Here is a 16,503-nt window from a genome sequence, read left to right as displayed (position 1 = left end):
AGTCCACTCTGACCCTGGTGCCAACTGGCTGAGGCAGAGGGGAATAGGGATAAGATAGGTCATGAAAAGTTATCGTGTATTCTTTAAGAGTTCATAATTTTGCTTTTAATGATTTGATTTGCACTATAAATTGTTCCAGAAACATGTTCCTTGAATAACATAGCTGAATCCTATAGTTCCACAAGGTATTTTTTAACTGGTGTTTTTAGCAGTACTGCTGCCTGCAGAGATGGCCCTCTTGCTCTCAGGCACTGCGTCCTTCCCCTGTGCTGGTGTCTCTCTGGTGCTAGCACATCTGCACAGTGAACGTGACCAGGGAAATCAAGGAGACTTGCAGCTCGTGTCAGTGTTTGTCTGCTGAGCTGGAGTGGAGCTCGGTCACATTCCCTCACCGGTTCGCTGAGCAGATTCACTGGCTCAAGGGTAGCACGAGACACGCACAGAGAAAGGAGCGGTATTTCTTGAGGCAGCACTAGCCTCAAACATTTCTGGTACTGCAGCATTAAGTAAGTTACACAGAGACTCGAGCCCAACAAGGGTATCACCCATGTGCTCCAGAAAGCATGCTAGCGCTCTCCATCTGTTGTCCAGAGTGTCAATTCAGTTGAGCGGTAACACACATACTCCCCAGGCAGCTTCCACCCAGCACATCCTTTGTCCCTGTCTTGTGTAGTGCTCTTCTCAGTGGTGCAATTGCTCGAGCATCTCACTGGTCTTGTGCGTATACGGGGACTGTAACCAAAAATGTACGTTGTTGGGAGTCTTGAAACTTGTTATAAGTATAGGTGTAGATACACTTTGAATCTTAATGTTGGTTTAAGTCTTAGTGTATTGGAACAGGATAGTCTTCTGATCCCTTTAAAATACTAAGTATAAATGTATTGTGGTTTAACTTATTGTTTATTTAATTGTTTTATTGTAAGTTACCTTTATTATCACAAGTTCATTAAAGCATGTTGGAAATGTCAATTGCGTGAGTGTTTTATTGTGGAAAAGCTATAAAAAACACCCCGTTTCAGCTGAGCTCTCAGGCACAGGCCAAGCAGGAGGAGGCACAGTGTTAGGGCGGAAGGAACCACAGGACACAGCACAGAGTTAGACTGAGGAAACTGAAGCACAGCTCCAAGCACGAGCACTCAGCTAGAGGAAAGGGCTGCAGTGGGTCAGTGGCCATGTGCACCCACACTGCATCACAGGCACAAGGGACCTGCTCTGAAACCCAATGCAGCCTCAGGAAACTTACAACTTCCCGTTTTTGTGCTCTCAGGAGAGCATCAGTCGTCCTGGCTTCTGACAGAGGTCCAGGAGGCCCTGTTTAACTCGCACGTCAGTCTCAGTGGGCACACTGAGATGCAACTGTGACCATCAAACCATGAACTCTCCATGCCCAAACCCTGAGATCTGTGCACACATCAGAGGAGGGCAGCATTACCCAACAGATGAACAGTGGGGCTTGTCTGGCTCCACACAAGCTTCCAGCAACACCTCTGGCTATTTAGACCTCACTGGCCTCCTGTTTTCCTCTTTGCAAAGCAAATGGAGTATTTCCCTGTGCAGCTCAGGACAGAGGAGGCCTGGTGAAGCCTGACAGCGCCCCGTGTTGCTCAGCAGCTTTGGGAGAAGGGGAGCTGTTAGGAAGCCAGAGGGAGGAGGAATAATTGGCCAGCATGTGGGAGCATTTGCAACACTCAAGAGGGTGATGCAGACTGGTGCTTACAGAAGCAAGTTGGAGTCCTTTCACATCCCTGTGATACCTGGTTCTGCACTATTTGTGCTTGCAGCAAAGATTCAAGAGAGTTCTTTAAGCATTATTTTAAGGAAGAGAATTAACAGACAATTAGACGTGACACAGTCCCCAAGAGCTCACCAAGGTGGTTATGGGAGCATGCTGCTTTCTTTGCCAGTGACTTCGTCTCCAGTGCTCCGGCGGGCCTGCCGTGCCCCGTGAGGCTGCTGCAGTAGACACTGCTCAAAGGTCGCTTTCAGAAGCTTTGTCATTGCATGGACACCAGGGCCAGTGTGGGGGGGTTAATGTAGATGTTACACAAACAATTTCATCATTGATAGGTATCTTCCCCTGGGACTAGAACACCTGACAGAAAATGCCGTGTTCCTGCTTCAGAGTACGTCTGCTCAAGACCGAGCGAGCAGTATTTTATACCATAAGATGTTACCAACTTTATTACAATTTTGGATTTCTCTATTGCAGCAAGAGGCAACAAAGCAGCACAAACCCACATTTAGGTTTAAAATTCCAATAGGCCAAACTCATTTCATAGAATCACAGACTGGTTTGGGTTGGAAGGACCTTAAATCTCATCCAGCTCCAACCCCCTGCCACAAGCAGGGACACCTTCCACTAGACCAGGTTGCTCCAAGCCCCTGTGTCCAACCTGGTCTTGAACACTGCCAGGCGTGGGCCAGCCACAGCTTCTCTGGGCACCCTGTGCCAGTCTCACCACCCTCGCCCTCGTTAGGAAGAATAATAATTTCTTCCTAATATCTCATCTAAATTTCCCGTCTTTCAGTTTAAAGCCATTACCCCTTGTTCTATCTCTACAGGCCCTTGTAAAAATTCCCTCTCCAGACTTCTTGTAGCCCCCCTTTAGGCACTAGAAGGCTACTGTAAAGTGGAGCCTTCTCTTCTCCAGGCTGATTTTAGCAGTAGTGTTTTTAAAGGTGCTGTTGAAGACATAACGTGCTAGCACCAGAATAACATCAGAGTTGCTTCTAGCCTTAGAAGTCGTCTGGTCTGCTCAGATCACATAAGGCATTTAACTGCTCAGCAACAGGTGACCTTTATTCCCCGATCCACAGAGGATGTGGATACTGTACCACCTGCTGATAACACCATTATGCATTTTGGTTTCTAGCCCAGGAACAAAAAATTCTTTACTCTTCAGCTGAAGGGGTACCCAACATGCCCATCGGCTGATGAAAACACCGAGGTTCAGGCACTGCCTACCTGTCGCCCAGAGATTGACCCTTACTTACATCCATCCTCTCTCAAGGCTGTTCTTAAACTTCTGATTACTTACTAACTTCTCCTTCCTTTCACCTCAAAGCAACTCTCTCCTAAATCCCAACCCTTAGAAACATACTAAAATGAAAACACTGTTTTATGTATGTTCTACATACATACAGGTGAGAATTTTGCTCCAAACCCCTTCAGACAAATGAAGACAGGACATTGCAAACAACTAGAGCACAGCCAAGGAAAGGATGATATTTCAGTCAGCCTGGCAGGTCCATTCTCCATAGCCAAAAGTATCTGAAAACTGCCATCTAATCACTGCACTTGTGCATGATTTCAAGCAGCATGACAAGCATACTAACCATTTTTAAAACCTCTTCTGTGAGGGACCAAGCCCACTGAAGGTCACTCTTACTGTCATTTTCTCCATTACTTACCTTTCAAGCAAAACTTGTGTCAGAACCTACTAGAACTTAGTTAATTCCATTCTTTCAGCCAGGCATGATGTAGTCTGACAGCCTCCCGCCCCTTTGCATTCCTTTACAACTTCACTGCTCCCTGGATGCACAGGGAACAAGTCTCAGGCACAGAACCCACTGTTTTCACTCATCTGTCACAGGTAAGAAATCCATACAACCCCCGAATGCAGGGATAACAGCATCCACACAACAGAAGATGGAGAAGGCATTCACTGAAGCTTTGAGGTGTATCTAAGAGCCACGCAGACTCCCCTCCTTGTGTACACCTTCTCTTCCAGCAGACATGAAACCTCCTTTCCTCTTTAAAGCACTGTTTTCTACTGCCTATCTACCCTGCACGCTTTCCCAGAGGAATTCCAGTGTAAGTACATACAGTGAGTGTACAAAAATGGAATCTGACAGGTGCTGTGAACTGAACTGAGAATTTTCACACTTAGTGTTATTAACAGGACCAATTTTTTTCAATTATACGACCTGTGCAACAACTATAAGGTGAGGGTTTTTTTTCCTAACTGTAGGAAGAATTTCTGACATAAACACAAATTTATCACTATAAGTGAGCGATGAGATGGCTCCCCGTGTTCACATCAGCCTGCATAAGAAAGGAGCAGTGAGCACCGCTGTGGTGTGGTGGTGTCACTGCAGTGTCCATGCGTAAATGGGCCAGGCAGCACAGGAAGCTGCAAGTGTCAGTGACAATAAAGCCACTTCGGTGTTCAGCTTTCACTTGTGCTCTACCGTAGCATTATCTACCAGGACTAGATTCAGAGTCACAGGTCATCTGTAACAAGTGCTTTTCTCCTGCACATGTCAAAATATGATCACCCATGGAAAACTCTGAAGTATTTATAAATACTTTTATAAAAAGGCAAAGGCAGACATTCTTTACCAGGCAGGAAGCAAAGGGTTCTTTAAAACTGTTTAATTACATGTTTCAGGTAAGCACAGACAATACAGTAGATTTCCCACCACTGAATATTTACATTCTGTTCTCTAGGCTTGAGCTGTTCATTAAGAATGTCTTTCAATCAACATCCCTGCTCAATCACTTCTGCTGCAAAGAAGGGCGCTGGAATAGAACTATTGCAGGAATCATGATTCCATCAAGGCATGATTTTCTGTGGGCTTTTTCTCCTTTAAGAGAACCAACTAGTAGTTCAAGGTATTTTGGGAGAATCCTGGATTCCAAGATGACCTGAAGAATGCACTGAAACCAAGCAGCATGTTGAAGTCCTAGAAATACTTAAAATCAATACCAATATGTATGTTTTAGAGCTGAAATTCTCTTCTTCACTGGCGCTGCCATTGATGCCTGGTTTCTGTTAGGACAGTTTTACGCCAATTTTGTTTTGTTCCTTTTTCATTAGCCTCTGGGCCTCTTTCTCCATTTTCTTCCGCTGCTGCTCTGCTGCTCTTTTTTCCCTTTCTGCTATCTTCTGTTGTCTGTAATTAAAGAAAACATCAATTGCTAGATAACAGGAAACCAATTTTTAGCATGGTCATACCTTAAGTTCTCATCAATAAATAGGTTGTTACAACTAAACAAACAGAGATGCACTTTACTGTATTTAGGCTCAGAACAGTTATTCTTTTATTGTGAAGTCCTTTTTTTCTCCACATTAATCTAGTCTTAGGCAGCAATATTTGTTCAATTCTTTTCCAATCTAAAAGCCACTCAATTCCCAAAGATTGAGAGTAAGAGAATCAGTGAGAGCATATGGCTAATATAAGGCTATTATAAGATAAGAGCTATTTAGAAAAAAAAAAAAAAAGCTATCTAATGCTTTGACTATTAAGATTACCTGTTTCTTCAGATTCAGACCTAACCAGTTTGACTTGTCTAGAACATCAACTTAGGTCCCCCTTTGCCCCAGTAGAAGCATCAGTAGTTATTCTCTTGGTAATACAAGTACTACAAATATTTCCCTCATGATCAGGTGAGATGATAACTTCTAACACTCCCTTTCACATGCTCAGGATCTGTGTTGTACTCTTGTGTTCAGTACAAGAATAAACAACAGTCTTTAAGAAAATTAAGTAAGAGTTTTCACCTGTGCATCCTTTTGGCATTATTCCTCATCACTGCTATAAAGCCCTGGACATCACTATTTGCTAGCTCAAAGAACTTGTCTACAGAAAAGGTTTCCAGTTTCCACAAATACAGAGCTGACTAGAGCAAAGGGCAAAAACAACGCAAAATTCCACTCATTCTGTTCCCCCACTACAGCTACAACACATCACTGAGTGGCGCAGGCTCAACAACTGGATCCATACCCCAAGTGGCACATCGCAGCTCTCTCCCCTGTGTTGTGTAAGTAGTATTAGAATGGCATAAGGAGGTCACTCCCACTTTCAATTCAGTTTATTAGATATTTAAAGTTTGCTATGTAGCTAGCAAGAGGACTGTAAAAATAAATATGAAGCTTCATTAACTTGAAAAGCTGAAATTTAACACAGATTCAGTAGAATTGCTCATTAAAAGAAAATAAAGAAATCTAATTGACAGGGCAGTAAGGCGTTAACTTTCAATGAATCTAAATTACCTGTGCACATCCACTTAAGCGTGTAAAATATACAGAAATAAAAGGATCAACACCTGAAGCAACCCTCTCTGGTAGATTCCAACTATGGACAAGGTGGGCACAAAACTTCAAAATGTATGAGGTACAAAGACTACACATTATCTTTGTACTGACAGGAGAGAGACTGCAGTTACTTTATACCTCATTGTTTCCCTTGATTATTAATGGCTAAAAGTTTTCCTATACTCTATTAAGCTGCTCTGCTGTCTGTCATGGAAGAATGCAATTAGTCATTCACATCAGGATCTACCTCCCAAGTTAATGGAAGCCCGAATGTTGGGGATTTTTTGAGATCATGACCCACTATTCTAAGTCCCACCAGAAAGCAGATAGCTGACAGTGCTGGCTGTCAAGGATATGCAGAGGAATAATATTTGCCACTTTACAGCAGCAGATTTTCTTACATTCACCACACCTCTGAACTGATGCAGAAGGGGACCAGCCAGCATGTTAAAGAATTCCAGAAAGCTACATGAGGTGCTAAGCAATGCTGCTATTCATTTGCAATTCTGAAGTGAGGAAAGTCATACCAGGTCATGTTTCTTCTCCCTACTAAAAAGTGCATATTGCAGAACTCTGAACAGAGAAGTGGTTTCCATGCCCTCTACTGGCTGAGTAGTTTTACTGGACTTCAGTTATGCCCAAATGAAAGAGACCTTCACATCACCTCAAATGGAAGAACTGAAATCACCAAAACATAGAAACAAGCAGCTTGCTGCAGAGCGATTACATTTCCACTGCTTTTTTACTCGGTCAACATTCAAAACATTGATCTCTGTTCCAAACTTCCTTTCTCAATGGAAGACAAGCACTTGACAAACTGCAGCCATATCTGACTCACTTTTTCTGGGTTCCAAAGCAAGGAGTTCAGGGAGGTTTGGATGGATACAAGTTGTTTAAACCAGGAAAGTATTCATTCCTTCCATTTGGTCTTTTACTTCAACACAACTAAAAATGTACCAGCATTTAGCTTAACTGTTCCTAAAGGGAAAAACCAACTTCACTGGTATTTAGAAAGTCTAAAGGTGAAGATAGGCATCTACAATTTGCAAAAGAAACAAAGGTCTAGTTAACCTCAATAAACTGAAAATTCAGTTTGTCATCTTCTACACTGATTCACCACTGACTGGAAAATTTCAGTGCATCCCAGCCCAGAACATGCTGGGAAGTAAGAAGAAAGCCCCAAAAGCATAATACAAGAACTTCTCAGGCATTAGTACTCTACTCCTCAGCACTATCTTTCAGCATGCTTTGATTCCACGAAGCATATGGCTTACTCTGCATGCTTATTTCAACTGTCAGGCATAAAATCACCAGAGAGGGGACAGAATACAGTCTTCTCTGCTATTCAGCAGGCCACAGCCCATTTTTGCACGATTGATCTGTACTCCATTACTACACAAAAAATACTCCACTCTAAGATACTTCTGAATGCTGAGCACAAAGGGGGATCCAGGCACTGCTAGCTACGGGAGATCTTACTTTTCCTGCACATTCGTTCTCAATAAGCATGGCTGGAGTACAGTCAGCATTAACTCTTTGGAGGGTCAGGGGGACTGTCCCCCATTTAGCAGTCTGAAATCTTCAGATCATTTTGTAGACCAAGATGCAGTCTTTTAGTATTAAGAAGAAGCTCCAGATGACTTCCTTACTACAGTCTGTTGAAAGGAGAGCCAGGCCTGTCAAGTACTATACTTAAGTTTTATGTTAAATGTCAGATGTTAATTACACCACAGATGTCTACTGCAAGAGAAACTGTAAGCCCTGAAGGTATTTCCTATCAGTCTTGCTAGAAATCAGCCAGCACCTTCCCCAATTATAGAAAAACGTTGTAATCTGGTGTGTCATGAATAAAACAAAATTCTATTTCACACAGCTGGGATACAGCTTACACAATGATCAGTTGTACCGAGGTGGTCATTCATAGCTAGCCAAGCAGTACGTAATACAGACAGTTACAGTTCTGATCATGTTCGTTCCATGTATTTGAAATATTCAGACACATCTCTTGTAAAACCAGTAAAGTTTGATATTTTTAGTGGAGCCAGAAAAGAATTCTATAAAAATTAACCACTTGACTTGAAGCTTTTCAATGGCAAAGATGCCAGGTGGAAATTGTTAGAATAGCTTCAACCAAACAGGATGACACTTGGAAAAATAGAACTTGTGAGAAAACTAGTAGCTAGTCTAAGACAAGTCCCTGCTTCAGAAAGTTTGAATACTTCTTTTCAGCATCCTAAAAATGTCTGTAATTGAATGTGGCAAGGGTTAAATCAAGTACAACACAGCTTCTGTGGTCAGCAAAAGTAGTTGATTCATTTCTCAGTTAAAGAAAAAAAACAAAACAAAACAAACAGCATTCTTCACTGTCTTTCATTTTCTTTGTCTGATGCGCCATAAATTAAGTCTCAATAGATTGCACTTTAGAGATCACAGATCTTACTGAGTCTACTGATACACTTTATGGGAAAAGGTATTACCCTTAGAACAAAACCAGCCCAAGCCACATCATTCATATCACAAAGCTCATACTCCTGTGATCCATTAGTGAAAGATGAGGTGAAACCACTTCAGTGTGGAAGTTAAAATCAAACCCAAGATGTTGACCAGAGCGCGCACCTAGAGGCGTCTGATTAAGTTTACAAAAATATTTGCCTTATGACCCTATTCTCACATGTGAGGCTGCTGCAGAGGAAGATTGACAGAATTACAATTGCTTGAATTTATTATTTATCATTAATGCATCAAAAGGGTGCTGATGATGTCCCCCATATTCTACTGGTTGAGAAAAGTAAACTTTCCCAAATATTACAATAAATAGTTGACCAGAATGCTTTTTTGCAGATTTCCCCTACTATCTCATCTACTAAATTAATTAGATCCAAAATGCATTCTGCCAAGTACCAGTTACGTAGAGCTCGGGTGCATAAAAATCATTTGTCTTAAGACTTGTTTAACAATTCTTAGCCCTTATCAGTAAGGTTACAACAAACCAACCTGCATTTGATTCCTTCACATGTAAAAAGTTTACATGGTGTTACATTATTTTCAGTTACCTAAGAACTTCTTCTGCCTGCCATGCAGCATCTTCCTCTTCTTCCCAGGCATTAGTATTTTCTTGCCAAGTATCCAAGTCCCCCAGTTCAGGCTGAAACAAAAGAAAGCATGAAGAAATGTGATAAAACATTTATTTTTACCTTCGATGCCTCAGACTTCTAGAAATATTTGATATAAGATGATACTCCTCAGCTGATTGTCTATGCTTTTTCCTCTTCTCTTATACTGAATTTTTCCAGTTAATTGTTGGAGGTTTGTTTGGTTGGTTTTTTTTATTGGTGGATAACAAAGGAAGAAAGGAAGTACTGGAGCGGCTTTTAGGAAGGAGAAGATAAGTTGAGCAGCTGAAATGAGTAGAAAGTAGATTTCTGGAAGTTGCATGGACAAACCAACATGTACATCCACATGTTGGTGTGTCCACTATCACTTGAGTGCCGTTCTTCTTCACTACAATTCCTTTCCTGAATTATTTTCATTATGGACAGCCTAAGGAAGTGGTATGACCCTTCTGTATTGCTTTCTGATGAGACCCTTCTGTGCACTATGTTAACCAAAGCAGAAGCAACATTAAAGAAGGCAAAGGGGAAGGGAGGGAGAGCACCTCCATCTAAATAGCCAGGCTGTTGGGTAACTAGTCTATTTATAAAAAGGCTAAAAAGCAAAAAATTAGGAGACTGTTAGAATACAATCCCTACAGAAAAGAAGGGAGAAGTAGAAAGTTAAAAATGGGTCCAAGGTAACCCAGAAACTTTCAAAAATAAAAAGAAAAAACAGAAATCCTTCTACTTCTTGTTGGGAACTTACTGTGTAGAATCAAAAAAAACCCAAACGTGTAGTCCATTGCTTTAGAAGATTCACAAGTATACAAGTGTTTGGAAGCTTCTTACCTTTTTATCACTGATCTGTTAAGTTTCTCAGTAGAATACATCAGTTAAAATTAGATTAACTACTTCATTGCTTTGAACCAAATACTCAATTTTAAAACAATTTACATTACTCCACAACTGTTCCTCTTGCTTCCCACAATGCAGACCTTAGGCAGACTATTCATTCTCGTACAGAACAGTCATTTAACTGTCAAGTATAAAGATCAATACTTAGAACATACTTACAGACTGGTGAATAAAAGGAATATCTTGTGTAGCTGCTAATCTGCTAGAGAATCCCGTGTTTCCCTCTGGTATCCCAAAATTTAAAGGCTCTCGTTTTTTAATAACTATCTGAAAATATTGGAAAAAAAAAAAAAAGAAAAAAAAGGGAAGGACAAGTGAGTCAAAGCACTGCACAGGTTCCTTGGTGACCATCTAACTCTGTGCCTGTGACGATACAGATAGACAACAGCACACAGTGCCTCAAACTTGCTGAGGTTCTGGAAGCTGTACAGCCAGAGGAACTGATATGAAGAGAAGCTAAATGCAAGACACAAACACTCCCTCCTCCCCCTACCAGCTTTTTCTTAAGTCATATGGCTTAATGTGACTCAATCTGTGATTACAGATCAAATAGACACATCTCCCTGTACTCATATAAGCTACCAATTACATGACATATTCCTTGGATAAACCCTGTTTCCATGAAAGGTCACTGCATGATACTACTCTTGAGGATAGTGCTGTCTGCACAGCTATACTGCTCTGGAACATGGAGCTCTCTTAGCTACTTCAGTAGCATACCTATGCAGACAATTTAAGTTTCAATACTTGCAACGTAATTCACTATCACATTAACTGGTAAAGCTCTGTACTGATGTGGCTGAAAAACATGCACTAATGCTTCCCCTACAAGGCTTATTAGAAAATTCAAGACAGTTGTTAAAATCATATATCCCTTATGTGTGTGGACTTCAAGATATGAACTTACTTATTTCATTTAGCCTACTTTACATCTCTGCCAATTCCAAAAGAGGCAGATTCCCAGATCCACTGACTGTACAAATGCCACTGCCAATGTAAGAAAAGAAACAGACTAGACCATCTTATTTAGCAATGAGAGACACCGTTATTTGAGTGAGGTTCCATTTTCATACATTGCAGATATGAGTGGTAACACGAGTAGATTCCACCTCCAATCTTGGGGTTTGAGTCCAGATTTGGTGGCAACAAACACAAATTCATATTTGAGAGTGGCAACACGGCAAAGCTAGCAGGAATGTTCTTTACAGTGCCTGCAGTCACCCCTAAAAGTACATTTAAACCAAACCCAGGATATAGCACTCAAGCAGCATGCACTCTTCTTGAGGAGAAATTTACCCCTCCAGAGGTATCTCTGCCCCCAGATTCTGAGAGATCAAAATCCTTAGCAGAATTTGTTCCACAGAATACAGCAGATCCTGAATGCACAGAAAACTGATCCCAGCATCATCTCCAGTTCATAGGACGACAGGAAGACTCAGGTTGGAAAGGGCCTCAGGAGGTCTGAAAAACAACCTCCTCCTCAAAGCACTGTCAGCTCAGAGGCTGATGAAAGTACTCAGCTAATCCACCTGGATTTTGAAAACTTCCAGAAATGGAGCCTGTACAACCTCTCTGGTAATCTGTTTCAGTATTTGACTGCCTTTGTTGTGAAAAAGGTTTTCCAATTGACTCAAAGTGGTATAAGTACCCAGGCTGGAAGATTTCCACATACAAACAAATCTTGCAATTACCAGAAGCTTAATCAGCATTTATTTACAGTGTCGATGCTCTTGTGGATATGCCCTTCTGTCTTGTCTCCATAATAAAAACGGGTATTTGAAGAGCAAGCTATTCTGAAATACCAGCTTACTAATTACAGCCTCCCCAGTATAACTTGGTGAACTGTTTTCTGAAAGAGCAGTGCTGCTACTTCAAACTTCAGTACAGCAGGACATGGAATGTCTCTGTTCAAATAATGGAAGGGTATAAGCACAAGTATCTTAGTGCAGTAGTTCCATTTTCAGAACTTGAGAGCTCTCACATTATATTTTCCGAGCCCTCAGACTATGGAATTATAAGCTTTCAATAACATTGAGACTAAAGATGTAAACAGGAACCAGCATCACATTCGCTAAGATCTCAAAGAGTCAGTATTTTGAACTGGACATGTTAGACTACACATCAGCACCTGTGTGATCTCATTTCAACAGGATATCTTAGTTTTACCAGCAGCACCTTCCCTAAGTTGCTGATTTATTTATAGCTTATTTTAAAGGAAGGTAAACCCTCAGTAAGCACAGTTGAAAGTGCAATACTTACTTTTTGAGTTTTTCTTATAGTTGGCGTCATATCTTTGAAATAATCAGGTTCCATTTGTTCCAAAGGGTTCTGCTGAGCAGCCACATTACCATTGCCACCTTCAATCTTCACACTGGTAGGTGCATCTTCATCCCATGATGACCAGTCTTCTACTTCAGGCTGAACAGGAAGTATATGGTACAAGTTAGTATTATCTGCGAGCAAAAGACTCGTCTTTCTTTATCTTGCTAAGATATATACTTAATATTATAAAGGACTGGTGTAATCACTCTGTTAAGTGATTGTTTCTTAGGTCACTTACTGCTTAAGCAATTACCTGTTTAGGAACAGATGAATAATCCACTGTGGTTGGCAAAGTTATTTGGTCTCCACTTAACTTTCGCCCTCTTCCAGACCTGAAAGAAAAATGTAGGATTCCTCCAAGCTCTGAAAACATGAGCACTAAGTTTAAAAAAAACAAAAAGGAAGTCTGAGAACAGCACTACTGAATATAGTCATGGCTAAAACATTCAGTCCTTACACTACTTTAGTTTTAACTACTGCCAGTGAAAGTTTGCCAAACAAAGGAATTTCATCATGAATTTAAAGTGGTGTTTACAAGAATTTCCAATTTACTTTTCAAACTGCTGTGGAAATACAGGAGAAGCAATTTTAAATTATGAAAATGGACAAATTAACTCCATTATTTGCATATAGACAGTTCCTATTTTTAGATTGTCAGTGCTTATAAAGCAAGCACTATTGATTTACATTTGTTCAATGATAACCATTTCTACTGCAAACTGAGAAATATTTCTACTTGTCTTAGATGTTGTGTCTGACAAACCGCTTTCTGAGCCGCTTGATTTGAAAGCCCCTCTAAAGCACTTTCCTTTAAAGCCTAAACAGAGGTACTATGAGATTATGCAAGTCAACACCTTCTGTTCAATACATGCTTCTACTTACTTAAACAACAGTTTTAACTAAAGCGTTTCAGCAGCTCCATCAAATAATTTTCACTGAACACTAATGCAAATAAAGCACCTAGATGTTTACTTAATGACACCATTCAAAGATCACAATAATAATTACAATATTCTTAGCTGACATTCACTATATTTTAAAACCTTACAACACAAGAGAATGAAATTCAGGGTCACACTCATTTTTTCCCCAAGTTGTGCAATTTCCTATAGCAAGACAGTCATGTAAATGACTTTCTACAGCTCAGAAAACTTAAGTGTTATTTATTACTACTGATGAGAATAAAACTGGAAACTACAATTTTAAGTTCACATCCATTAGTTTTACTATTAGAGACCATTCTACCATAAACTCAGAATAGCCAAATTGCTTGTAATACCACCTCTGCTGCATGCCGGTGAGTGATTAGATATATTTTCTTAGTTTAAGCCTAAAAGATCCTTCCTTAAGATCAGGTGCTGTCATCAAATATTCAAGCTTTATATAATTAATTCTAGCCCCCTTAAAACTGTCCCTTTAAACTGGAAAGCAACAGTCTAGGGGTAAAGGAAAGTGAAAATGCAGTTTCTTCAAACACATTAGAGATTTCTGGTTCTGGCTGACTACATTTAGCTGATGTCTCTAAAGGAAACCCAAGCTTGGAAACATCCTTCAGACCTGTACAACACATGTATCTTTAGTACTATGCTAAGCCATCACTTCTGCAATTATACGTATCCCCTATTTACAGGATACAGAAGATTCCAGCAAGTGGCTTGTAACAAACATTCAGCTACCCAAAATGATTACAATGACAACAGCTTCCCTCATACAACATAGGAAAGAACATGCTACACAGGGCAGCACTGAGGAAGGCCATGTATCTCCACTTCTTTTTCTACAAAGTGAACAAGATGCTGCTCTTGGGTATTGTTTCTCTTTACTAATTAGCAGTATCCAGATTTCTCAGCTGGAGAAACTAGCTAGAGATTTTAAACAGAATAAAGTTTCATCCTTTTTTGTATGTATATCTTTTATTTCCTGGAAACAGTGCATTCAGGCAGGCTTTTACATATAAAACAAAAAAGTTTTTACTAATGAGATGACTAGTACCACATGTAGGCTTTACGCTACTACAAAGATGCATGATCTCTACAGGCACTTGTATAAATGAAAACCCAATGTAAACTATATAACCTAAATAAGCAAAAGTTCATAATCACTGAATTAAAATGCATGTTTAATTAAATCATGTTTGCTGGTTAGCAAGCACAATGCAGGGGAGCATTACAGGAGAAAGAAATGACCAAGGTATGCTTTGCAGCCAACATTAAACAGAAGAAACATCTGTAGTTAATGGACTGAACTAATTTCATCCACTGACTTGCTTATGTGAAAGATTTTAAATTTTCATTCTTTCAACTAACTGCTATTCACAGAAGAAAAGTTCTTTTTACTCCCAAGCAGTTCCTTAGCTGTTAATTTCACGGATTTGGTTCATTCAGAATTTGAAAAACTGAGGAAAATACTGTCATTACACCTACTAAACAATTACCTGCTTATAAAAGCTATCTTCACACTTAGAGAGATGAAGGATCTACGTAATACAGAAGCTATCATCAGCTCAGTGTTCTGATTTCTGTTAGAACTTATATGACAAGTATTCTTAATTTAATTTGGAATTGAAATCACAGAACTAAGGCTGACATCTATATAGCTGTATGCAGCATTAAAATATATCTTTCTAAAGCTTCACTAGATCTGTAGTGAATTTACCAACCAGTTGAGAGCTGCCTCTTATTCTTGGGATAAGTAAGGTGAACAGGAAATAAACATTTAATTTGTGTCTACCACGTACTCTGTATATGCTTTAACCTCACTGGCAAAGTAGTAGCCATCATACACAAAAGAAGAATACATTTCTCTAGATGGCTATTTGTTTATGTAAAACAACATTCTCTAAGAGTAGCAAGAAGCAGCAGTACTTCACATGACAGCAGCGCTGAGATGTACCTCAGCTAATCTGCTACTGTTCTATTGAACTCTACTAACGTACAACCGTAACTCTTGAGGGATTTTGAATGCTTCTAGGTACTACACTACTATGTTCATGGGTCTACAACTCAAAAGAACACTATGTATGACCTAGAAGAGTAAGCAAAGAATAAGTTATGTTCATTAAAAAAAAAAAAACAAAAACAAACAAACAAAAAAACCCCCAGTTTCCTTGAACTTTAATCACTGTCCTCCAAACTTTTGAAAGAACCTTCAACAGGCGAAAGAATCTGAAGTCTCAGGCAACTGTTTCTTGACAAAGCAGGATTAGAATCACATATTTATAATGAAAGCCTACTGACTGATGACTGGATGGGTGCTGCCATTAATCGAATCTCTTAAAAAACAAAGTATCACTTGCCAAGTACTTATAAAAAATGCAGAGAACAATTCTGCTTTAAGTTTGACACAGGATATTTTTAAAAGGCATTTTTAAAACTCTGTCATAGCTGTTTAGAAACCACTCATTAGAGCTATCATACCATGAAGTACACTCACAACTGCACAACGTAAACTTTTGAATTCTGAAGGAGTAAGAAGATTAAAGCATGAATTGGACTTTGTTTTTATCTGTCTTGTTTTGCAATTAGTAAAATCAGAGCTGGGAAAAGTGGCAGGTGGATGTTGGGAGAAGGAAAGAAGTGAAAGAACCTGTAAATAAAAAAGACAAGGTAACCAAATGAAATCACACGTATTTACCTGCATATTAACTTTTTAATGAAAGAAAGCACTGCTGCCAGGCAAGTACAGATTTTAAAGAGTCGAAACTGTGTTATGGCCATGGTGAGAAACCCTTCCTGCAAAAGAAAAGAAATTAGATATAGAGGATTATACATCTTTACATAGTTCTTAAAGTCAACTTCTTAGCTGCTGATAAGCAAGGAGCATTCTATAAAACTATATCAACGCAAAAAGAGAGATGAGGTACCTGGAGCACAGACACTACCTACCTACTACCAGGACATTTCACTGATGTAAATAATTAAAGTACTGAATATATACAGCCTTTACAGAAACAGCACATAATCATAGGTAAAGTCACAGTTGGAGAAACTTTTAAATGGGAAGTGTGGGCAACCAACTGCAGTGACTGTACAGCTGCTGTTTTATACACTAACAATGGCACTGAACACTAGCAATGCAAGAAGAACAGAATTACCATCAGAAAGAAGCTCACATTTGCATGAGCAAGTCTTGCATAT

At 39.8% G+C, this 16,503-nt stretch overlaps 1 protein-coding gene across 1 annotated transcript; it reads right to left on the bottom strand.

The window, feature by feature from the left end:
• Positions 1-4,360: 4,360 nt before the first annotated feature.
• On the bottom strand, positions 4,361-16,096 carry EBAG9 (estrogen receptor binding site associated, antigen, 9). Its single transcript, XM_010013353.1, has 6 exons — positions 16,001-16,096; positions 12,621-12,699; positions 12,305-12,463; positions 10,205-10,312; positions 9,092-9,183; positions 4,361-4,896 (listed from the first exon to the last, which is right to left on the bottom strand). The coding sequence occupies exons 1-6, from the start codon at positions 16,081-16,083 to the stop codon at positions 4,776-4,778; spliced, it is 642 nt and encodes a 213-aa protein (XP_010011655.1). The 5' UTR covers positions 16,084-16,096; the 3' UTR covers positions 4,361-4,775.
• Between the last annotated feature and the right edge of the window lie 407 nt (positions 16,097-16,503).

This window comes from Nestor notabilis, unplaced genomic scaffold (genome assembly GCF_000696875.1).
Source record: "Nestor notabilis isolate BGI_N333 unplaced genomic scaffold, ASM69687v1 scaffold10664, whole genome shotgun sequence".
NCBI lineage: Eukaryota > Metazoa > Chordata > Aves > Psittaciformes > Psittacidae > Nestor > Nestor notabilis.
Note: the sequence above shows the minus strand (reverse complement) of the source record. Positions and strands in the feature narration are given on the sequence as shown.

What these genes read in the sequence shown, in the direction of transcription:
- EBAG9 (XM_010013353.1), bottom strand. Translation starts at nt 16,083, where the DNA reads ATGGCCATAACACAGTTTCGACTCTTTAAAATCTGTACTTGCCTGGCA. An exon ending in CTATAAGAAAAACTCAAAAA is followed by an intron (nt 10,313 to 12,304) that starts GTAAGTATTGCA and finishes CAATATTTTCAG; the next exon opens with ATAGTTATTAAAAAACGAGA. An exon ending in CAGGCAGAAGAAGTTCTTAG is followed by an intron (nt 4,897 to 9,091) that starts GTAACTGAAAAT and finishes CTTTAATTACAG; the next exon opens with ACAACAGAAGATAGCAGAAA.